Source organism: Thamnophis sirtalis, unplaced genomic scaffold (genome assembly GCF_051295495.1).
Source record: "Thamnophis sirtalis isolate CommonGarterSnake01/CBP01778 unplaced genomic scaffold, rThaSir2_p1.2 scaffold_10, whole genome shotgun sequence".
Lineage (NCBI taxonomy): Eukaryota > Metazoa > Chordata > Lepidosauria > Squamata > Natricidae > Thamnophis > Thamnophis sirtalis.
This window is the reverse complement of record NW_028261390.1, coordinates 52040983-52066668: the sequence shown is the minus strand read 5'-3', so window position 1 is coordinate 52066668 and position 25686 is coordinate 52040983. Positions and strand designations below refer to the sequence as shown.

The 25686-nt window shown below is 37.0% G+C and overlaps 1 protein-coding gene across 4 annotated transcripts in view; it reads left to right on the top strand.

The window, feature by feature from the left end:
* The window catches only part of GALNTL6 (polypeptide N-acetylgalactosaminyltransferase like 6), a 576396-nt gene that overhangs the window by 247174 nt on the left and 303536 nt on the right, over positions 1-25686 (top strand). For all 4 annotated transcript variants that reach the window (XM_014068575.2, XM_087724585.1, XM_087724584.1 and 1 more), the window contains one exon: positions 15717-15883. In XM_014068575.2, coding sequence (XP_013924050.2) covers positions 15717-15883 — 167 coding nt within the window. The remainder of the gene's footprint in view (positions 1-15716; positions 15884-25686) is intronic.

The following is a 25686-nucleotide window of genomic DNA, read 5'->3' as shown; positions in this document are numbered from 1 at the left end:
TTACAAGTAAATACACACAAGCATCTTAAATGAAAGTATTCAACTTTTATCCAAACATAACCAGCTCTGATTGTTGGCCCAGAATTCTTAGTTTCCATGTACTTCTCCATATACTTGATTCTACTTTATCCTTTATTTTCTTATGTAAAACCAGCAAAGCTCTTATGCATTCAGCAGTCAAGTTATGAAATGGCTGGGCATGCTTCCACCCAGTACTGCTCCATGAAGCCAATTCTCTCTGTATCTTATCCTGCTCTTGTTTCTTAATGATATGTCATACTGGCAGAGCACCAATCATACCATAATTATAAGTCTCATTGAAGTATGTTGGGAACAGATTGATGGCAGACTTTTTTAAACAGAAGAAAATTATACCAGTCCTAAACCATTTGCATAGTAACTTTTAACTGTCATGTGAAAAGAATAGATGAGGAGAATTATTACAACAGCAGCAACACAAGTTGAAAAATAATTTCAGTCCTAGCCTGCATGATAACAGTGGAGCTTGTGGTGATTCTTATACCACAGATGATGTAAAATTGTTGTGAGAGAAGACTAATCAGAATATTTAGAGCATGATTGTGCGGGTTTGGTTTTGTTGCAAGTTAGATGAATAATGCTAGTTTTATTTAAGTAATTCTTATTAACTGCTAAGTGAAAATATCAAGTGGTCAAGCACCTTGGAGGTCCTATCACTGCATAAAACCTATAATATGAATGTGAGCTGAGCAAGAACACAGCTCTGTTTATATGTTTCTCCAATAGAACTTGCTTCAAAAACTTTACTTCTGGATTATACATGGAAGAACTCAGTATAACATTTATTTATACTGAGTTTTGTTTGTTTGTTTGTTTAAGTGTCTTAGTCTTTCAGGCATTTTCTTCACATTTTGGAACTTAAATTTCCAGAATTTCAGCAACAATTCTGGAAGTTGGAAAAGTACCAGATTGGGAAAGACTGATAAAAGTTTTTATTTTCAGTTTTTAAGATGCTTATGTAATTTTTAATACATCAAATGTTCTTTCAAGAAGAGAAAGCATGAAACTTTGGAAAGCTATGTACTAATCTCTATCACTTTCAAATGATCAATGGAACAAATTAACAGCATTTTATCTGATCCATCAATTTTAAATATCTTGGTTTTGGCTGGGAAAATTAATTCAAATCACCTGAAATTATCTACAGCAGTTCCTTTTGGCCAAGAGTGCTTCTAGTTATATGGAATTTTAATAACTAATTATAGAGCATTGAAGTAGCATTCTATTGCATGTTTGGCAATTTTGGCATGATAAAAAAGGAGTACATAATAGCTTTTGCTCTGAAAGGCTATCCTGATTTCTACTTCTGTTCAAAACTGTGCCAAAGGAAACAGTATGAAAAAATCATTTGAGACATGATGAAGCTGAATGCCACTTTATCTTATTGTGTTTGTTGAACTATTCTTGCAAATTTGATTTTTTGCCAACTGATAGCCAGGTGGCCATGACATTTCTTAAAAGACCCCAGAAATAAGGTGTTATCAGTGCCGACTTAATGGGAGCATTAATTTGGTTCCTGCTCTTCCAGTACAGAATAATAGAGTTGGAAGAACCCTTGGAAGTCTTTTAATCCAACCCCCTACTCAAACAAGAGACTCTATACCACTTCAGACCATTGGCTGTCAAGTCTCTTCTTAAAAGCATCCAGTGATGAAGCACCCACAACTTTGAAGACAAGCCATTCCACTAGTTAATTGCTCTCCATGAGAAGAAAGTTTCCTTAGTTTTAGCTTCTGTGGCTTGCCAAGGGCACTGTCATTCTCAGACAAAGCCTGAATTTGTAGGATAACTTCTAACTGGAATAAAAACCACAAATCAAAGGTCTTTTCCTGTTCTGGTATTATGTTCTGGTTTATTTCATTTTATATGTTATAATAAGAAGCTGTTTGATATTAGGTGGATCAAAAATATTGTGCAAACTTGGCTTCTTCAGTCCTATGTACAATATTTTGATGAAGGTTATTTGTTTAGGGTTTTTGTCATACTATAGAATAAATTTGGGACCAAATGCACACATCCCTGTCATGACAAATAATTAGCTGCCTATATTTCTCAGCATTAAGGACACCATTGATCCTCACCAATTCCATTTGCAGAAATACAGCCCCAAGCTTGCAAGGAGCCTCCATCATACTGTTGCCTGCAGACACTCATTATTTTACATCTCTCTAGCACTTTGGCAAACAAACTTCCTCCTGCTACAACCAAATAGTTCAGTGGTTCCCAAACTTGGCAACTTTAAGACTTGTGGACTTCAACTCCCAGAATTCTCCAGCTAGCTCTTCTGGCTGGAGAACTCTGGAAGTTGAAGTCCACAAGTCTTAAAGTTGCCAAGTTTGAGAACCACTGAAATAGTTCAGATTTTGATTCATCAGTCCAGAGCCCCTGATGCTATTTTTCTTTCACCCCAATTCCTATATTCCATGCATAACTGAGACACATAGCCTTGTTTCCATGTCAGAGGTATGGCATTTTGGCCACAATTATTTCATGAAGATCATTTAGCAATAGCAGTTAGACTTATATACCGCTTCATAGGGCTTTCAGCCTTCTCTAAGCGGTTTACAGAGTCAGCATATTGTCCCCACAGTCTGGGTCCTCATTTCACCCACCTCAGAAGGATGGAAGGCTGAGTCAATCTTGAGCCAGTGAGATTTGAACCGCTGAACTGCAGATAACAGTCAGCTGAAGCGGCCTGCAGTACTGCACCCTAACCACTGCGCCACCTCGGCTCTTCGGGCCAGACTTCTCCAGACAGTACATGGTTGTACCTGAGCCCCATTGGTTTTCACCAGTTCTGTGCTGATGATACTGATAGCCATCTTCAGATATCAAAGGGAAGCATGCATGATGTGTCTTTCATCTGCTGCATTGTTTCCTTGACCACTGCATCTATGGTCCTCAACATTGTCCATTTCTTTGTGCTTTTTCAAAAGAGCTTGAACAGAACATCTTGAAATCCCTGGCTGCTTTGAAATGTTTGCTTGGGAGAGGCCTTGCTGATGCAGTATATCTCTCTTTTGTCTTGTTCCTGTGCTGTTTTGCCATGGTGTATGACCAGTGACAGGAAGCTGTCTTCCACAAGCTCACAAAGTGTTTGACTGCTCCTCACCCAAGATAAAACCTCTTACATAGCTGTTTCTGTTTCAGTTAATGATTGTATTTCAACCTACATATAAAATTGATGATCATTAGCACCTGCTTGATATAATGTTTAATTATACACCTGACTCTAATCCTACAAAATCACTGGCTGTTGTAGTTTACCGGCAGCCTGTGGAGCTGGCAGCAGAGTCAGACAGTGAGAAGGATGGGGAGGAACATAGGCCAGTCCTGGACTCTGGGGAAGGCTCAGATGAGGGCTCTGTGTCAGAGGCAGAGAGGGGGCAAGGGCCATCTGGGAGTTATGTGCTGCCTCCAAAGTTGGACATCAGCGAGGAAGAAAAACAGGGGGAGCTTGTTCCCAGTGCGCACAGCTGCCAGAAGGAAAGAACAGTTAAGAAAAAAGGGGTGACTCAGAAGTAAGACTTGGAGATGATTGGCCCCTCCCATAAGACATAAAGGAGGAGCAAAGGTATGTGAGCCTCTGCAGGAATCAACTTTGTTTATTCTGTTCGGTTTAAATTCTGAAGCTTCATTTTGACTCTGTACTCCATGTGGCCTTGCAAAGCTAATTGGCAATTAGGTCTTTGGCAGAGTTTCAAGGGAGATAAAGGTAGGTGCTTATCAGCCTTATCCCAAAAGACTTTGGCAGACTTCTGTCAGACTCTTTACAAACTGTTTGCGACTCATTATGGGCTGTGAATGAACATAATTCACAGCTGTTGAAATAAAAAGAGGGTTTTGGGGACTAAGCATGTGCTTTGTACTGTCTCAGGAAGCCTAGGTCAGAACACTGACTTTGTGCAAGTGTAAGAACTGATGCTGTTTTGAAGGCAAAGGGTGGTCACCACAAATATTGATGTGGATTTCTCTTCTGTTCATTTAATTTCCATTTTGTTACTTGATAAAAATAAACTATTAACATTTCTATTTCTGAAAGCATTCTTAATTTATAGCATTTTTGGACAACTGCCTTAACACTTTTGCACAGCACTGTGTATTAGTTGACACTTTATTTAAACTAAATTTGTGATTGCATGAACTCTGTAGATGTCATATACTAAAATAAATAAATTTAAGATACTTGGATGGAGGGGGGACATTAGCAGCCATATGATTAAAAGATGTAAGTTTTACTCTGTTTGCATTACTTCTCTTTAAATATGGTTAGTATATGAAGAGCAAGCCTGAGAAGATAAGAGCACTGCATGCTGTTCCTTCCACATAACTCCACATGTTCCACCCCTAAACTAGTTGGATAGAGTTGTTGAGCAAAGTCATCTGCTTCTCCGATCCAAAGACATGGTGGAGAAAACATTTTTTGAATAATTGTGTGTGAGTCCCTTTTTATAATGACACCTATAGCATATAAATAAAATAATAGTAAAACCCCCGGAGGTCAATGTAGTTATACACAAACCAATTTAACTGTACTATTCAACTTAAAAGCTGATTTAGGAACCAGTTTCTATCCAGGTTCTCTGGCTTTACACGTGAGTTAAGTTTATATTAGTATTTTAATTTCCAGTTTAATACAGAAATATTCTGTAATGTTTGTACCCTCTAAGGCTTTGAGGCAGTGCACTACCATGATGGCTGAAATTATTTTCATTTGTCCCATCCTTACTAATTTTACAGACCTGTCAAATGGTTGTGCAAATTACTAGTTATCACTGCTTTATCAAGTTCAACTGACAAGGCTAGATTGAAAAAGAAATCTGGTATGGCTCTAGCTAACTCCCATAAATTGAATACTTTGACAGGCTGAGACAATTACTGTATTTTTCAGAGTATAAGACACACCTTTTTACCTCAAAAAAGAGGCTGAAAATCTGGGTGTGTCTTATACACTGAATGCAGCATTTTTTGTCTCCCGAAACTCAATCCCTTCACCAAAATGGCCGTGCAGAGCCTCTAGGAAGCTTTTAGCTGAGGAGGGCTGTTTTCTGCTCAATTTTATCCCCCTATACCCCAGAAGCATCTATAAGCTTCCTAAAGGCTATCCATACCCCCTTTTTTACAAAAGTGAGCCATTTTTTGCACATTTTGCCCTCCCCCAGGAACACTCTGTAAGCTTCCTAAAGGCTATTCATGCCCTTGGGGGGGGGGGAAACAGGCCTGTTTTCACAAAAAATGGACCATTTTTGGGAGGATTGCAGAGTGCAAAAACCTTTTTAAAATTTTCCTCTTCAAACCCTTGTTGAGTCTTATACTCTAGTGTGTCTTATACTCTGAAAAATATGGTACTATGTAAATCTTTGCTTGAAAATGTTTTAGGCTGGTATTTTTCTGTAGCATACCGGTCACTGGCTTAATGTCAGGTAGTATTGTAGTTTCTCTGATAAAGAAAAGGTCAGCTCTTTCTCTCTGTGTCCTTTAAAATACCCCCTATTAGCAATAGTTACAAAAACTGTCAAAAACTGAATGGAAAATTGAAACTTTATCTCTTTGTTTTGACTTTGAAAATTGAGGTGGGGTTACTTTAATTGTCACTGAATTCCTATACTTGTCATTTATTCTCTCTTATTTCCTAAAGGTTTTGCAGACAACACATCTCCCTTGTGATTTATTTGTTTTAGTTTATATCCCACTTTTTATAAATAATTCAAGGCAGAGAACATGTAATACACCTTCCTCTTCCTATTTTTTCCTCACTCTGTGAGGAAATTGGGCTGAGAAAGAGTGACTGTTCCAAAGTCCCACTGCTGGCTTTCACGCCTAAGGCAGGACTAGAAAGACTCCTGGTTTCTACCCTGGCGCCTTAACTACTAGATATACTTGGGTCTTTTATGTATATTTTTTTCTTTATATATTTCTTTTTCTAGCAGGAAGGGCATTTTAAAATCTGTTGATACGTACAACAGATTTAAATGGTAGTAGTAGTAGCTGGTCTTCCACTAGTAACTATTAACAAGCATAAAATATTATTGTTATAACTATGGAGTCAAACAAACTTCAGGTTTTTTAATTGACCTTTTAAATACCGTGTTTCCCTGAAAATAAGACAGGATCTTATTTTCTTTTGACCCCAGAAATAAGCACTTGGCCTTATTTTTGGGGAGGTCTTATTATTTTTGAGGTGCAGGAGATGGTGACCGTGGTCATCTCATGGCTGTTGCTGTGCCGCAATATGTTCAGGAAGGGCTTATTTTCAGGGAGGGCTTATTTTGGCGCATGTGCTCAAAAGCCTGATTGAGCTTATTATCTAGGGAGGTCTTATTTTCAGGAAAACAGGGTAAATTCATAGAATGCTGCCAACCCTGTTTTACCATTTAAAAAGCTCAAGCTGTTTTGAAATGTTGTCCTGCAGACTTTTAAAGATAGGGCTGCTAAAAATTTATTATTATGAAAGAGCAGGTAAGAAAAAGCATGTTTTATTGGAGCTATACTAGTAATAATTAAAGTTTCTTTTAAATTGATATTTTAAATACAAGACAATTTCTTCCATTCAAATCTCATGCATTATAAGAAAGTATGGCATAGACGAAACTCTATTCTCAAATATAGCTAGCTATTCCGTTACACTTTAATAAAAGCCTTTTGTAACCCTTAATTAACCTGCTCTTTTTTTAAAAAAAAATACTTCTAATTTTCTGATTATCAAACTAGTAACTGTTTGTATCCTATTAAAAAACTATCAGTAGTCTCTGTTTTTAGGAACAGTTTTCTGATTACCAGTGTGTAGAATTCCTAGTTAAGAAAAATACAAATAAATAATAATGTTCTATTCTCAGCAATTCATATAGCAATCACTTGAATTACTATAATGTGCTGTGCACAAGGTTGCACTTAAAGAGCACTTGAAAATTGCAACTGGTCCATAGTGTGGTGGTACTATACTATTTACAGTATAGACCATTCTGGTCATTTCACAATATGTTCATATATAATAGCACCATTTGCATTAACTTCTAATGAGTCTCTGGGTGCAATTCAAGTTGCTGGCTTATAAAGCTTATTTGGCCCAGGGTGAGACTAACTGAGGGGCTATTTGCATCCAACTGTTTCTACTTTTCCCACCAAAGCAGACATGATGGACATATCCTGGCTCCCTTCCATTAAAACATCTCATATTGTGGATTTGATTTCTCCTTTGAGGCATCTACTTTGTCGAAAAGCATCTTTGAAGAGACCCAGAGGGCCCTGACACTGGTGGCATTTCATAATGTGCTAAAGACCTGACTGTTTTCTCAGGCATTAGGGTAAAGTGTTAAGTGCCTGGTATGTCAGTTGCCATTTGTTCATTATTGGTTGTAAAATGGAAGGATCTGTGAAGTCTAAGGTACTTTCCGAGCTTGGTAGTTTGCTTTCAGACATTTCATTAGCTGACTAGGTAACATCAAGAGTGCTACTTAGTTTGACATGTTACCTTGTCAGAGAATAAACATCTGCAAACACACAATTAAGTTCAAACAGCACCAAGGACTTTACAATTCAACCCTGAGATACATATTGCTATGTGCAGTAGTTCTCCCTCCAGTCCATCTGCCTAAAGAGGCCCTGGGTAGATTTGGGTCTGGCAACTGACAGGAAAACATTGACCGGTTCTTATTATAGCAGCATGCCACCCCATGCACAATCACCAATAAGAGTCCGGCAGAACTCTTATTGTTCTAAGGACCACGTTATACTGCCTCCACCCAGACTAGGCCCCGAGATTCCCACAGACAGCTTAAAGGGTTTGGCCTATAGGCCAAGGTCTATGCCCAGAATTACTCAGACCACCCACTATGGTTGCCAGGAGTAGTAGTAGGAATTGCGGGACCCTGTTCCTACGAGGTAGAGATAGATGGGACAGGGTTTGGAGGCAACATCTCAACCAGCTAAGGGCTCAGCAGGCCCAACAAATGAAACAACGAGGCCTACAGACAGCCCCAACTGACTCTGAGGAAAGAGAACCACGATCTGGCTCGCCTACCCTCAAGAGGTTCAATGCCACTGAAGTAAAACCAACCATAGACTTACCTGATCTTCACAGTGCCACTCCAGTGTCGCCGGGTCCTGCAGCAAAGAAGGCCTCTCCGGGAAAAAAGATGGTGTCATCTCCAAATAATCCACAAGCTCCGATGAGCCAAGGAACACTAAAAAGATCTGGGTGGCTCCGGCGCCACCCAGTCTACTTAGAAGATTATGCATGCACATTCTAAGTGTGGAGGAGTGCTATGTGCAGTAGTTCTCCCTCCAGTCCATCTGCCTAGGGGGTGTTGTTTTCACTCCTGATTGGCTACCTGTTTGACAGCCGGTATATATAAAGAGCTGTCAAACAGGGCTCAGCTGTTGGCAGTTAACTGAGATGTGCGAGTTGTGAATTGCTGCGTTTGGCAACCTGTTAAGCATTAAAGCTGTTAGCATTTGAAAGACCTGGCTTGCCTCAGTCTGCCCACCCAGCGTTCTCCCTAGCTAGAATACATATATTCTTCTCTATTGAAGATGGAAGGATCCATGTTGGAAGATATTTGATTATTGTTGTAATTTATTTTTAAAGCAATTTGAATGGTTTTACTGAAGGACAGTGTATTTGTTTTAATTCATTATTGTCATGAATATATGACAACAATGTGTAACTTGAATAAATACATAGTTTACATTATGCTAAAATTGTTAGCATCTCAGCATCATTTTAATTTCTTGAGATATTTCAGGTTCTTCCATAAGGTGTGATATCACCAAAACCGGCAAGATTTCATAATCTTGGAATCTTTTGAACACTTTAATTAATTAACGAATTGGTACCCAAACCACATATTTTTTATATGATGCTCCTGAGAAACATGGGTGTCAACTGCTTTTATAAGCTAAATCTTCAAGCCTGCTTCTGTGATTAATTAGCCAGCTGTCGATCTCTATAGTCCATGGGTGTTAAACTCAGTCACATCACGTGATGTTCCATGATTTTTTTTGCCTTTGCGGAGCCGGGTGGGCTGGCCTGCACATGATGCATCCAACCTGTGAGCCACCAGTTTGACATCCCTGATATAGTCCAAGACATCACTTTTAGGGCTTTTTCAGTTTTACATAATACACAAACCCCTAGCAAACAAACCACTTAATTGTTAATGCTCTAGATAAAAGATGTAAAGGTTTAAACATTCATATTCAATATTTTTATCAAAGCAGACATTTGTTTATATGAAGATAGCTTACTAGAAATTACTTAGTGAATACATACAAAGAATGGAAGTAAATAATAATAATCCTCAAATTCAGACCTATACTTCCTGGGAGGACATTCTATATTGATCAGGCATTAGCAGCAACAAAGCATTAGTGGAGTGCAGTATAAGTAGTCCTAAACTTATAATCATTCGTTTAGCAACCATTCACAATTATAACTTCACTGAAAACAGTGACATAGCAGCAAAACTTGGGCATTTGGCAACCAGCATGTATTTGCGATGGCTGAAGCATCCTGGAGTCATGTGATCATCATTTGCGACCTTCCCAGTTGGCTTCTGACAGACTCAATGGGGACGCCAGATTCATTTAATGACCATGTGATTCATTTAACTACAGTGATTTGCCTAACAAGTGTGGCTTAGGCCCAGGATACCTGCAAGACCACCTACTGCCACCGGTAGCCTCCCACTGTCCAGTGCGATCCCACAGAGTTGACCTCCTTAGTGTGCTGTCGGCCAGACAGTGTCGGCTAGCGACCCCCAGGGAGAGAGCCTTTTCTATGGTAGTGCCTTCCCTCTTGAATGAGCTGCCCCTGGAGCTTCGTATAATCCCCGACCTCCGGTCCTTCCGACACGTCCTAAAAAGTTGGCTTTTCCAGCAAGCCAGCCTGGCCTGAACAAAACAAAATAAATTATTGATTATTGTTAATTTTAATCAAATTCTTTTTTAAAATGTTATTGTTAATCTTAATTGGGTTTGTTTTTTGGATATTATATTTTTTTTAACTTTTGTAATATGTTTTTTTTAATGTTGTACGGCACCCTGAATCTTTGGGAGAAGAGCGGCATATAAATCCAATAAACTAAACCAAACCAAAATTGTAAAATTGTATGCCTATAAAATGATCCACTTAATAGTCACCTTGCTTAGCAATGAAAATTATGATTCCAATTGTAGTCATAAATCAGGGACTACTTAAGGTATATATTCATAAATGTACTATTTCTTCAGTATTCTTCTCAAGTGGAATGTTTTGCCACCATATTATGGGATTAGGAGCAAAGACATAAATTAACCTGTTAGAAAAACCAACAATAAATCATACAAAAAAAATCTTCATTGTCCAATTGCCTTTTGATTTACCTTTTCTTCATTCCTGCATTCTTATGCTCTACTGTATGTGCTCTGAAGTTATCTCTTAGGTTCTGAACGCTAATCTACAGCCTGTTTTCTATTTTTCAGTTTTCTATTTCTAATTTTTATCTTATCCTATCGTTCTATATTCTATTTTATTTTCTTATCTTTGTGCTTTTGCTATTTACAGCTTAGCTAATAATTCTCATTTTTTTTTCATCTCTGCCCTATTGATGTTTTATTCTATCTAATTCTTTAAGGCTCTGCGGCCAAAATTTTTAATACTTTTATCTCCTCTTTCCTCGCTCCCAGGATTGGGCGGTTTGCCTTTGAAATAATAATGCAAATTCTTCTTGGTGCAATATGGCATTTCTGGCAACAAAATTGTTTTTTCTATGTGTAGAAAAAAAGAAGCCATCACCTGGTGTCCCACTTTCTACTTTTATTTTTGCTGCTATAAGAAGAGTTGCTGTGGGTATCCCACAACTGAGTGGCCCTTTCTTGGCAGCATGATGCTCCTTTGTTTGAGGATGGGATATTTGTTTCTTTCTCTTCTTGTGTGGTATCCCTCTCTCCCTCTCCCTCTTTCTCTTCCCCTCTCTCCTTTCCCATGCTTTTTCTTGCCTGCTTGGAAAGGAAGGGATCTTTATACATTTTGGGATTCAACTGTGGGAAATCTGAAGCGGCTGATTCCTGGAGGCATTTTGAGCAAGTGAGATAAGATGTTCAAACAAAGGAAAATATTTTTGTAAAGCAAATTGCTAAGAATTTCACAGAGGATGGGATGTTGAGACATTACACACTTGATGGTGATGGAATATCTGCAGTTTCTCACCATCTGCTTCCTAGGTGAACTTTTTTTAGGTGAGTGCTTTGCATTGTTCTCCTTGGGACATGATGATAAGGCTATTCTGGCAGTGAAAATATAGCAATGTTTAGAATGATGGGGAAGAGACAGCAGAGAGGAAAATAGGAAAAGTGTTTGCAACAGGAAAGGAGGGGAAGGAGAATTAAAGATAAATGTGGAGATTGGAAAAGAGTTAGCATATTTATTTTATTATTTTTCCATCATACCCCATTATCTGCACATTATTCCAGCTTTACTCAGTGTGAGATAATCTAGCAACTCTTTTTATACTAGCAAAAATAAAAGTGGAAAGTAGGACACTGGGCAAACCTTCCTTTATTCCACACACAGTAGAAACAATTTTGTGGACAGGGAGGGCATATCGCACCAAAAAGGACTTGTTTTTTCTTTAAGTGATAAAACATCCAATGCTGGGAGTCCTGGCTTGCTGTCTCTTCCTTCTGGCCATCAACATTGCACATTGTCTCCAATGTGAGCAGCAGCTGCTTTTCACTCAAACCTGCACCCTGTCAAAACTTGTGCAGTGGGGACAGCTGACTGTGGGGCTCAGCACCAGTCAACTGAGCAGTGCGGGCATCCTGGGGCCCGATCCTGGAATCTAGATCAGATTTCGCTGCGGTCAATCAGATGACACTGGTTCTGCTCTCTTCACCCTGACAGTGTGGCAGTGGCTGGAAATTTGAAAAATCCCAATGCCTAAGGCTGCTGCCTGCACACCACCTAGAATCCTCTCCAGGCGGCTGCAGCCAATTGACTCACTCCACTCTTGTATGGTCTTCTGTTTTGGGGGGAGCGCAGAGGTCAGCAAGGTCTGCTACAGCTGTTAGTCCTCACAGATTCTCTGTTTCACTTGACAATACAGCTGCTGCCATTTTCTTCTGAAGGAGTCGGAGCTGTCTTTCCACCCTATCTGTGCTTCTGAGGTCTTCCCAACTGCTACGGCCTTCCGGCCTACCATTTTCAGTGCCATTTTCCACTGCTAATACCAGATTACCTTCCCACATTCTTAGCCCTCTCTTCAGCTACTTGGCAATTGCTATAATTTCTCCTAGCTGGCTTGATCTCTGCAATCCCTCTCTCAGCTGTTGCATGAGTTTCTAAATCATGTATGGGCTGCTGCTGTTGTTATCTCCTAATGCAGTCAATTAATACATGCATGTATACATCCAAGTCAAGTTTCTCTATGCAAGATCTTAATGATTATCTTTAGCTAAATGGATCTGTGTGGACTTGTGGACTTCCCTGGCAGAAAACGAAGCTACCTCTTAAAGGACTTGCTTCTCACTGATTGCTAGATGGAATCTTAGCAAGGCATAAATAAAAGAGGGAACACTGGGTCTATTTTCCATTCATCGGTCTTTTCATTCTTCACACTTGTCCTCAGAGAAAATGTGTATTCATAGGCATCCTTGGAAACATAAATGGTGGTGGGGGGGAGATGGAATATGCATTATGACATGACAACATAAATGTTGCCTATAATGTACTTAAATATGACGATGTGATACAACTTAGATGCAGTCTTCAATATTAAATGCTATTGTATATTTGAGTGTCAGCCAGTAAAACAAATTAGTCAAGAAAATGGTTTTGTTGCTTTTGAATCTCGATGCTTTGATCAACTAACCTCAGTACCCAATCCATTTTACTAAAAAGAAGAAATGTTCACTTTTTATTCATTATTTCTACTTCATTATTGAAATACTATTTCAACATTCTTGTAAAATGATGAATTTCTAAATGTTATCTTGTTGCTAGCAATATACAGATATGTTTTGTGCCTTATTAAGTTGTTCACGAAATAGCTTTTCGGCTTTCCCACTTATACTTGAATGTTCACTTTTACTTGTCGGCTGATACAAGCTTATTTCTCTAGAGATAAACTTGCACTTACATTTTATATTTAAATAGTGCTGATTATTCTAAGAATTTATTTGCACTGTTAGAATTGTATTAGCGAGGCTTATATTATATAAGACTTCAACAATATTGCTGCATATGGAATTTCTTTACCAGCCAGAATTCTGACATTCTGTTTATTCTCTCAGGCAGACTTTTCAAGACCATTCAGTTTGGTTCCTAATGTACAGAGCTTGTGTATACCTCAGGTTTATTTCATCCTTATATAAAGTGTGGTTCAATTTCTCTCACCACTCTTCATTTCTGCTTTATCTGTATCATATAAAATATAGTTCTATGTCTGGGTCACATATAACATCAGATTACCAACTCCCTGCCTTTGGCTTAAAGGCTTTTCTATGAAGACTATAGGGAGAGGAAAGGATCAAGACGTTTTGTGCTGAATAATGGAACTACTAATCTTAAGGTAATTTAGGAACCTTCAATGGACACACCAATCACAGAAAACAATAGCTATGCTTCAACAACATTTTGTTACACTCCACTTCCAGCACAAACTAGCAGCCAATTCAGGTAGATCATGTTTAGAAGGCAGACAATACATGAACCACTGAAGCTCTATTGTCATAGGGCATAATAGCAAAATCTTGAAAGCCTGACAGAGATCCTTTCCTGTATTAACCTCAAGGTAAACTTGAGGTTTTTTCACCTGCACCTTTTTGTATGGGCTAAGATGATTCTTATATAATGGTTACTTAATTCTTTCTTCAAAACCATTTCCATATGCCTCTGTTCACCAACTTTGCCAAGATAAACACATCAAATTTATTTATTTTCCTATGAGAAAAATATCTGTTCTACCATCCTTACATTCAGTGGTGGTTGCATGCTCACTTTAATGAATATTGCAGGACTAGAAGCATTTATATGAAGGAGGGCATGAGTGAATATAAGTAAAGGAGATTAAATAATTCTGTCTTACTTACTTTTATAAATGGAATTTCTGCTTATCCAGCACACAAGAAAATATAAGATTTACAATCCTAAATTCCCTGCTTAATTATAGCTGTCTGAAAATGATTAAAATAGTTGATACTATATGGCAATTTATCCCTAGGTTGGGGAAATGATGAACTGATGTTTTTGATTCATTGAACTGAAAGCTGATTGGAAGATAATAGGAACTATGGTATGTTATTTGAGAGAAAGCTAAAGGACCTAATCAATAAAGAGTTTATCCATTTTCTCTTTATTTTCCATCTTCATATATTATTCTTCACAGAATAACAGAGTTGAAAGGGGTCTTGGAGTCTTCAATTACCTGTTGGAGCAGGACAGCCTATATCATTTCAAACAAATGGTCCAAATTAAAATGTCTTTTTATTATCTTTGATAATATTAAACGTTTTTAATATTAATATTAATTAGTACATTTTGTTTTTAACTGTTCTATACCACTTTGAGTCATATGATTGTGAGATGATGAATAAATAAAATAGTGATACATTTAAAAGGCATTTACAAGTATGATTACATGTTGTTATAACTTCAGAGTTATAAATCTTCAGATTGTGCTGGGGGCAGAAGCAAGGACGTTGTAAAGCAAGATATTGTCTAAATAATCATACCCCTATTCCAGAAATTGCTCAGAAGATAATGTTCTGGGTTTCAATCAGCCATTTCAAATTAGTCCTAATCTGAACATTATTACAATTTTACTCCCTGTTTGGAATGAAGTAAAAACCAGAAAGTCACCTCCTGCCATTAGGATAGCCAAGCTTCTGGCAACAGGCACCTCTTCAAAAAAGCCTCTTCTACTGAAGGAAGCTAGCTGATTTAAATCAAATGAAAAACTTCTTATTACACAAAACCATAGTATTCCACATATAGAAATAAATTAAATTGTAAATAAAACAGATAGTTCATAATGAATAAAATGACATATAGTATTGTCTGACAACCACTTATACAATTCTCATTTCAGTTAAACTATTTTTAAGTGATACAGCTTATTCATTTCATACCTTCCAAAGATGTTGGGGCAACAATTTCCTGTGAGATTTCTCTTTTTTTAAGTGTGTGTGTGTGTGTGTGTGTGTGTGTGTGTGTGTATTAAGGGATACAAATAAATAAAATAATATTAGAGTTTTCAGAAAACTGAAGAATAGATATTTGCATCCTCTAGGGTGCAAAAAAAATGTGAATGCATTTTATTCATTAACTTATTATGTGAAATCTACCATACTGTATAGAGTAACCTTGGAGAATTCCAAAATAAAAGTTTGGGTGGTGGTTATTTTTTTATATTACATTTTTATGTTATATGTTATCTAAAATGAAATATTTCACCAAAATAAGGAATTTTCATTTCAAACAGTATAAATCAGTCTTAACAAGAACAAGAAGAATCTGGTCCTTCAGAACAGATTGATTTTGAATATCCAATACTGATAATGTAATAGAGGATTTCTACTACAAAAATCATGATCTGTTTGTGGTATCATATTCATATTTACTGGGAAAAAGTAATAAATGAGAAAATGCAGTTCTCCTTTTTTCTATTCTTACAAGGTACCTCTTTTTTTTTCATCCTCAGCTGTAAGGACAAGGTATACTTGGAGAAGCTCCCAAACACTAGTATAATTATCCCATTTCATAATGAAGGTTGGACTTCACTTTTGCGGACTATACACAGCATTATCAACAGGACACCAAATAGCCTGATAGCAGAAATTATTCTTGTGGATGACTTCAGTGATAGAGGTAAGGCAAAAGGCAAACAACTTCACAATTGCTGATTATAATTTTCTTATAAATTATAACTCTGTTTTGTGGAATATTTTATTTTCTGTAGAAGCTTTGTGTTCAATTTGGTATTATTATAAAATAAAAATATCCTGCTTAGTTCTTTTTTTTTTCCAGAGCATGATACATTACGTAGTAATAAAAAAGAAGGCTTAGAACTTCTGTGTGTCCTTTCTTCTAAGATAGAATAGTTAAATAGTTAAATGTATTTATAGTTTTCTATATAAGTGTGAGTAGGTGCATGTGTGTGTATATGCAGTAGCAATAGTAATATTCATCTGGATGAAAATCATTTAATTGACCTTTAAATAAAAATGTTTTATTAGATTTACAATTTTTATGTTTTATTGCATGATACAAATGAATAGTTGTCCTCTAATAATGTGGTAGTGCATTAGAATGACAATGTTATGAATTCAATTTTTTAGGACTAGAAACAAAATTTGTTTAAAAACATGAGTGTCCTCAAATTGTTTGAGATCAAGCCAACAGAGTCAGATACATTACCATCTATTGTTTCTTGGAACTAAATTTTGTACTTAACAATACAATTCTATGTATATTCATTGCACTCATTCTTCTACTCTATTAGGGAACTAAAGTAATGTAAAATTTTAAGCATTCAACTAGGTCTGTAAGAGCCTCAGATTCAAATCTGAGTGTTTATATATTGTTGTCACAACATTATGCCCAAAATTTCTTATGAGGCTGTGATAATGATTCAGTTCATACATATACATATAAATGGTGTATAAATGGTGTATAAAAGGTGTATATATAGAATATGATACTAAGTATCATTTCTGAGTTTCAGAGTTAAGTCTGTGAAATGCATTGATGCTGCTTGCATTCTAGTGTACCTTTTCTTGAAGTAGATTGACATAAAAAGAAAAGCTTTTGAATCAGATTTAACTCTAAGTGACTTCATGGATATGTCCACTGGTTTTCCTTAGTCTCAATGTATGATTTGTCATATCATAAGCTATTCTATGCTGTTGGTTTGAGTCTAACTTCTAATACTAATTGGGTTCAATCTTTCTCAGCTTTTTGAGATCAGAGGGTTGGGCAATTTGTAGAATTGTCGATTAGCTGGTTGGACAATTTGTAGATTACAGTAACTCTATTTAATATGAAACCTATTCATGTAATGCGAAATTCTTTTGAAATCCCCTTTGCATACAAACATTTTCCTTTATATCTTAAAAAAAGAAATGATTTGGTAAAAGCCTTTCCTGGAGGTAGGATACCATTTAAAAATATTTCTCATTTTTGTATAACCTTTGCTTTTACCCTTTACTCAATTGTTAATTTTAATGCTTTTAATGATTTTTTTATTTATGTTTTTTATACCACTGTAATTTGCCCACCTTCACTTTGGATAGTGAGATGAACAGCATATTAATTTAAAAAATAAATACAAGCATGCAATGTCCGCTCCAATATTATTTGGGTTCTCCAATTCTCCTGGATGTGTTTTGAAACTTCCCATTTCTAACAATAGTTAGAAATCCTATGGTTAGAAATCTCAGTCTTGGGAATTCTGTAACCAACCCTCTTTTTAAAAAAATAGATTTCCCATCTCTATCCTTAGTTTGAATAGATATAATTTCACTGATTTCTTAGAAGGATTTTCAGACATGTGAAAATTCATTTTCATATCAGTTGCTAATTGTTGATTCAGGGCAACTTTTTTTGTGATTTGATGTAAAATCAAATTTGTTCCTTTCTGTTACAAAAGTGTTGCATTAATTATTAAGGTTGATCTTACATGCTTTGGATATGGTTTTATTGTCCATAGCAACTAAGCATTTATCAGATGCAAGTATTGTCTTCATTAATATTTTCAGGCCTTGGATAAAATGTTTATCTCACTCCAGATGAATTGTTGCAGTGTTTTTCTATGATAATGCTACAGATGATGGAAATATTTGTGTTTTTGTTGTTCTTGGATGAAAAATCTTGTATTTTGCATAGTTAAAGAGAAAGAAATAAGATGTGTCTCAGAAATATAGTTTTGAATTTGTAGTTTTGAAACTAAGTTGGTATGTGATACATAGAAGGACTGGGTAAATATATGCTTTGCACTGGTTTATGACCACAATAATTATGTGATTTCAGGTAAATATGTAGTAAGAGTAGCAACGTTTTTAGAGAAAAAGGGGCAATAAGAACTATGAAAATATCTGTGTATTTCCTTGAGCCTAGGAAAGACCTCTAGGCTTCTTCACTAACAGTTGTTGAACAGTCTGTGTAGGAATACTGGAGAGAATTTCAGCAGAAGCCTACTAGTAACTAGTGCAGCTCACACAGTAAAGGTGTGATGTGGCCATTCATTTCATGCCCATAACCGCTGGTGTCACTGCAATCTGCTGCCTGCTGCATTTCCCAGTGGACTTTTAAGAGCAACCCTATATGGACCAAATTGCAGTAATCCACATAGGAGATGACCAAAGCATGATAACTATCATAAGGTTCTCCAATTGGTACACTAGAGGAATGTATGAAGCCACTGTATGAGCCTCATCTGCGACCTGTTCCTCAAATAATAGCTGTGAATCCAAATTGTACAACAGTCATTAAGAGGAAGATGCAACCCCACATAAAGATGAAACATTTTCATAAGGATGAAACATCTCCAAACCCAGATGGATAAAATAGACGCAGCCACTCAGTCTTGTCAAGGTTGAAGTAAGGTTTTTCTTCCGTATCCAAACTTGCACAATCTGACACTGTGGCATATGCTTCATCATACCAATTCACCAATCCTGAAATTATATGTTGACATATATTACTATCACAGGATAAAACTAGAAATAGAAATTAAACTAGAAAAAAAAATTAAAATAAGCAAGAAAATGGTTAGAGAACCCCTGACTGATCTTGATAAATATAAATCACTGGGACCTTATGGATTATATCCCAGAGTTCTGAAGGAACTGGCAGATGTTATCTCAAAGCCATTGTATCATATATTTCAAAAATTCTGGAACAACAGGAAATTACCTGAGGATTGGAAAAGAGATGATGTAATTTCCATCTTCAAAAAAGGGAAGGAGGAAAAAAAACCAAACCCAGGAAATTACAGACAAATCAGCCTAACGTCAGTATTGGGAAATACTGGAAAATTTAATAAAAACAGATCTACCAACATCTAGAAACAAATAAAGTTGTAACTAAAAGCCAGCACAGGTTTGTTAAAAACAGATCTTGCCAAATCACTCTTATTTTCTTCTTTGCCAAAGTAACTAAATTAGCACACCAGCGAAATGCTGTAGACATAGTATATTTAGACTTTAGTAAGACATCTGACAAGGTTGATGAAGTAGACCACAACCTACTTCTTAGTAAACTAGAAAAATGTCAGATAGACAGCATCACTGTCAGATGGATTTGTAACTGGTTTACAAATTGTATTCAAAAAGTAGCCCTTAATGGTACTACATGTACATGAAGAGAAGTAAGCAGTGGGGTACCACAAGATTCTGATTTAGGCCTACTACTCTTCAATATCTTCATAAATGAATTAGGTGAGGGAATAGAAGGGTAGCTCATCAAATTTGCAGATGACACTTAGTTGGCAGGAATAGCCAACATCCCAGAAGACCAACTCAGGATCCAAAAATATCTTGGCAGACTTGAACAATGGGCCCTATACAACAACATGAAATTTAATGTGGAAAAAAGCAAGGCTTTTGGGCAGGAAAAACCTGAAAAACTAGTACAGATTAGGCAAAACATGGCCCAAAACAGTGGTGCCAGTTCTATCCGGTTTGGGTGAACTGGTAGTGGTGGTGGCAGGAGGCTCCACCCACCCATGCTGACATCATCACGTTCCATTTTGATGCTCTGTGCATGCACAGAAGGTCCTGTGCTCACGCTCACATTTGCGAACCAGTAGCAAAGGTAAGTTGATTTCACCCTTGGCCCAAAACAAATAACTGTGAGAGGGACTTTGGAGTTCTAGTGGACAATCCCTTAAACATGAGTCAGCAGTGTACAGCAGCAGCCAAAAAATGTGGGTTGTATAAACAGAGGCATAGAATCAAGGTCACATGAAGTATGAGTACCACTTTCTAAAACTCTAGTAAGGCCATACCTGGAATACTGCATCCAATTTTGGTCACCACATTACAAATAAGACATTGAGACTTTGGAAAAAGTGCAAAGAAGAGCAACTAAGATTATTAAATGCCTGGAGATTAAAATTTATGAAGAACATTTGGTTTGCCTAGTCTAGTGAAAAGGAGTAGGGGAGATATGATAGCAGTATTTGAGAGGCTGCCACAAAGAGAGAGTCAAGTTATTTTCAAAAGCAGCAGAGGACAAGAAACAATGGATGGAAACAATCAGGTAGAGTAGCAACCGGGAATTAAGGAGAACTATTAACCAGTGGAATGGCTTGCCTTCAGAAGTTGTTGGTGCTTCATCACTGGTTTTTTAAAAAAATCTGAAATGGTATAGGGCCATGATGGCGAACCTATGGCATGCTTGCCACAAGTGGCATGCAGAGCCATTTGTTAGGGCATGCGGGGCATTGCCCTGTCAGCTGGCTAGCACGCATGCGCACACTGGGCAGCTGACTTCGGCCTTTGGCCTTTTGAGGCCATTTTTCACTCTCTGGAGGATTACTTGAAGCTTCCGGAGCGTGAAAAACAGCCCTATGGGTGAACCAGAAGTTCGGGGATGTACTTCCTGTTTGCTCGTAAGGCTGGTCTTAGCTCTCCAGGGCGTTCAGGAGGCTTCAGGATGCTTCACTGAAGGCTCTGGAGGGCAAAAAACAACCCTATAAGCAAACCCGAAGTCACTTTGAGTTTCCTTGTAGGGCCAGTTTTAGCCCTCTGGAGCATTCAGGAGCATTCAGGAGGCTTTCCTGAATGCCCCGGGGGGCTTAAACTGGCCCTATGAGCAAACTGGTTATCATTCCCAAACTTCTGGTTTGCCAATAGGGCTGTTTTTTGTGCTCCCTACCCATCTATGATAGATTATAAAAATGTTTCAGCACATGGTATACCATTGAATATTCTGCCAAACTACTCTGTTAATTTATTATATGGATTATATACATTTTTCCCTGGCCTCAAAATCTGTAAGTATTTTTAATTTAAAAGAATAATCATTTCTAGCACTTAGACCACACAGAATTGTAAGGACAAGTATAAATCTTTAAAAAAAAACTATGCAAAATTCCTAGATTAGTTAGAAAAGGGTAGAGGAACCACTCAGGAAACTTGAATGATGAAATGGGTAGCAAATACATTTGATCAATGAAGGGAAATAATAAAAAGAATTGGAAGCTAAGCCACTGTTCAGAATTGTCAGAATATTTTTTCTGATAATTATGCATCAAAAGCATGAGTAACTTCCTATATTTATCCTATATATTTGTAAAATTGGTGTGTCTACCTGATTTAGTTTGAATTGAAGATTTGAAGAAATTGTATTTTTGTTTATGATTCAAATAGCAAGCCTCCAAATTCAGTGAATACAACTGAGCTGGGATAAGGAAATTTTCTCCCTTTCTCTTTCAGTGGAGTATTGTTGAATGGTTTTATTAAGAAGATGTGGCATTCCAGAGTTAAGAACCTGACCATAATGGCTGAGGGAAATGTCAGGTTGTTAAGGCCTTCTGGAAGGCCAATGGGGCTGGGACCATTTGGCTCTTGGGGGATACTTTCCATTATAAGAGGCTAATTTTTAAAGCAGGATATCAGGATTATCAATAGAATAGCAAAGTTCAAGTCAGAGGAGAGGAGAAAAGCTATATAAAAATTAATTAATTCTCTGAAAAGTGGCTGCCTCAGGCAGCACAATTCTAGCATCATTAGAGGAAGTGAAATGTCAGTTATTAATGCACTACAGTTGCCTTTCACTGCTTATGGGATTATCTGCCACAAGGATAGATTAGTTTTGAGTACTTTATGCTTTGAGTTGGAGGGAGCAAAAAGTTTGAACCAGCAATAGAGAAGACAGAAGTTCATCATTTTTGCCCATTGTCCTCTTTATCATCGATTTTAACTGATAGGTGTCTGTTAGTATAAGAGGCTGCTTCAATGTGTGAGTGAATGTTGAAAGATCAGGATTCTATAAGTGGAGTCAACAGGATAAAAAAGAGAGGATCTGGTATACTCACCCTCTACTTGTAATGTGTGACCAGAATGACAAGAATGAACAGAGCTTGGATAGCAATAGCAATAGCAGTTAGACTTATATACCGCTTCATAGGGCTTTCAGCCCTCTCTAAGCAGTTTATAGAGTTGGCATATTGCCCCCACAATCTGGGTCCTCATTTTACCCACCTTGGAAGGATGGAAGGCTGAGTCAACCCTGAGCCGGTGAGATTTGAACCGCCGAGCTGCAGAACTAGCAGTCAGCTGAAGTGGCTGCAGTACTGCACCCTAATCACTGTGCCAGCTCAGCTCTGGATGTTTATCCCTTGCCCAAATTTTCTCTTTCAAGGACTATATTGTCTTTCATATCCTGTTTCCCACTTTTAAGTTCCACATCAAAATACATATTTGCCAACATTTTTGTTTTGCATTTGAGAGAACTAAAACATGTATTTGACATAAGACAGACCTTTGAACATAATTTGTTTGGCTTGCTTTTAGGAGGATTAATCTGTTCTATGGTGGTCACAAGATTAGCTATAAACCGAGCTTTAGATAATATGCTAATTATGACCTTTGCAAGTCAGTCCTTTGTTCTTTCCTTAATGGCTGCATTAGCACTGCCAATCCTGTCAACAACTAACACTTAATGCCTGGTGAATAATTTTGAAATCCTCATTTGTCAAGCAGTTGTGTCTTTCACTCTTTCTAATTGTCTGCAGTAAGTTTTTTTCATCCCTACTTAGATGTTGTTAATTGGATGAAAATAAATTACTACGGTTGACCTACAGTGCTGAATTCTTTATATCAAACTTATTTTTAAAAAATCAGTCTGGATACTCATTGTTATTATTACAGGCATTTTTATTCAGAACAAGTATTAATTCTGGAATTCTATAAGGTATTTATCAGAGCATGTAAGAAGAAAGAATAAAATGATTCACTTGTTCAGCCCATTTAAATGTGTGCTACATTAATTGAATTTTATTCCTAGGTGTTGCCATGTCCTATATGGAATTATTCTCTGTACAATGCCACTTGTTATTATGGTATATTCTTTACTGTGACTATGATCACTTAGGAATGCAGTGGCCAAGTGACTCTGTAATAATCATTCTGATAGGTGATTATTACAAGAATAAAGTAAATAGGGGAAGATGATTACTTATTTTTTTTATAAATACATAAATATAATTACATGAACAGTGAGATATCTGGGTATCATTCATTTAAATACAAATAATAATAATAATAATAATATGTGTTACATTAATCATACTTATGTAATTGTGGTGTTATTATATATATATTTGTATTATAGTGTGTTCCTTCATTGTTTAGTTGTTCAGTGTTTTTTGCCATTCTAATAACAATCACAATATTATTTAAACATACATAGAGATGCCATCTTTCAACATCTAATCTTTACATCTAGCTATTACTTTTTCTATATTATATAAGAATATGTATAATAATATTTCCCTTGATCTTATTTCTACCTCTATTCTAGCTCTCAATACCGCCAGTCTTATATTAAACAGCATTCCCATTCTAACCATCATCTCTTGCCCACTTTAGTATTTCAATTCTTATTCATTTTTTGACTTGCTCCCAAACTCCTCCCGGGGTCTTTGTCTACATCTTTCCTATTTAACCCAAATATTTCTTTCATCTCCACTATCTTTTGCTGCCATACTTCTGGAGAATCTGCCAATTCTCATATGTTCTCTTCAAAAGTATCTTTCTTTGTATACAATCCCATTTTTTATCTCTTAATATGTATTGTCATTTATTTGATGGGTAAGTCTTTATTGTCTTCTCTTTCTTCTCATTTTATTTGTTGATTTATCTGTTCTGTCTTTTCCTCTGATCTTTCTATCTCCTATATTTCCTTTATTTTATGATCTTTATTCATCACGATAGCAACAAGCTACAAACAGTTAAACAAATACATATTTATATTTTATTAAGAACACATTGAATTAAAACTAATACTGTATTCAAATATGAAGCCAAAATTATACCCTTCCCAACATCCTATGGAGGTATGCTTAGAATCCACTAAAATTAGTAGACAAAACATGTTCATTCTATTTTATACACTTAGAAGTAACCTGGAATGAAATCGGAACAATAAAATCTGTGAGAGACAGTTGTTAGGCAGTTGGCTATCTATTGTGAATAAGAGCACTGGACACTGAAATATTCTGTTCAAGTTCCATTTTTCCTTTTTTACATTTGACAATGAGAAGCCCAGTAATATACTTGCAGTCCAGTGGTGGGTTCCGGATTCCATTGCAAGCCGTACGGTGCAACAGGGCCTGGCGTCCACCACATGAACACGTGCAGCACGTGCGCACATGTGCACAGCATGCACATGCGTATTTACCATCTGTGATGCTCCAGCTGCTCAGCAGAGCGTCACACAAATACCCCAAGCTCAGTGCGCGGAAGCCCTGAAGAGCTCAAATACAGGTAAGGACAGCAAGCGGGCAGGTGGCACCATAATGGAATGGTACCTGATGCTCCCGGCTGGCACCGGTACACCCATACCAGGGCGTACTGGTCGTAATCCACCACTGTTGCAGTCATACTGCCCAACAACTGGAACTGGAACAACAATTTGGAAAACAAGTTGCAGAGTCTCTTTTGTCTAAATATACAGAGGGATCAAAGTATGGAGAAACTGAAGCCTTTCCCACAGTTCAGTCTCTCCCCATCCTCTGTGTTTTTCAGTCTATAAGAATAAAGGCATAGAAAACTTCCTGCCTGAATGTGGGCATGTTGAAGAGGCAGGAAGTGTATAGAGCATATGGTATTCCATTTGTTCAGGCAAATACCTCAATCAGGATCTGTGATAAAGGAAGTTAATAATGGCCCATGTCTAGTAGTTATTTGTAGACATGTTCTTCAGGACTAATGAAGTCATAAAGAATAATATGGAACCATATTATACCCTAATGAGCTCATACCTGCAATATTAAGGGAAGGCAGCACGTTAAGTGGAAGTTTATTAGCATTTAGCTGGTACTTCTGCTAAAAAATTCTGGAGTCTTCTATTTGACCCTTGTAAATCTGTATCTGAATAGACTTTAGTTGCTTGGCTTACCATTTTTATTTTGGGTATTACTGTCCTTTTGGACCTTGCTTTCTGGCTTGTTTCATTTTAATTCAGAACTACAAATTTGGGAAGGTGAATGATGCCTCATCCCCTCGCGGATCTCGCGGATTTCATACACTAACAAAATATTGTCCCAGTTCTGTAAATGATAGTTTCATGACAACAATTCTTTTCAATATAGAAAGATTGATTAGTTATCTATTCAACAGATAATTGGAAACCACGCTATCAATTTTTCTAATTGTAAGCTGATCAGAGCTGCTTCAATTATGAGATGGTTGGCATATACATTTAATAGATAAATATAAATTACTTGAAAGGAAATACAGTCTTTTAATGCTAAATTTACCACCAAAACCAAATTGTGCTGTTTAAATAGTATATACAAGATTTCAACAAAAATGATAAAATATTTATAACAGAATAACAAAGTTGAAAGGGACCTTGTAGGTCATCTAGTCCACCCCTCGCCCAAGCAGGACACCCTACGACTAATACGTTTCCACAGATTAATATTCCCATTGTGTAGGAAT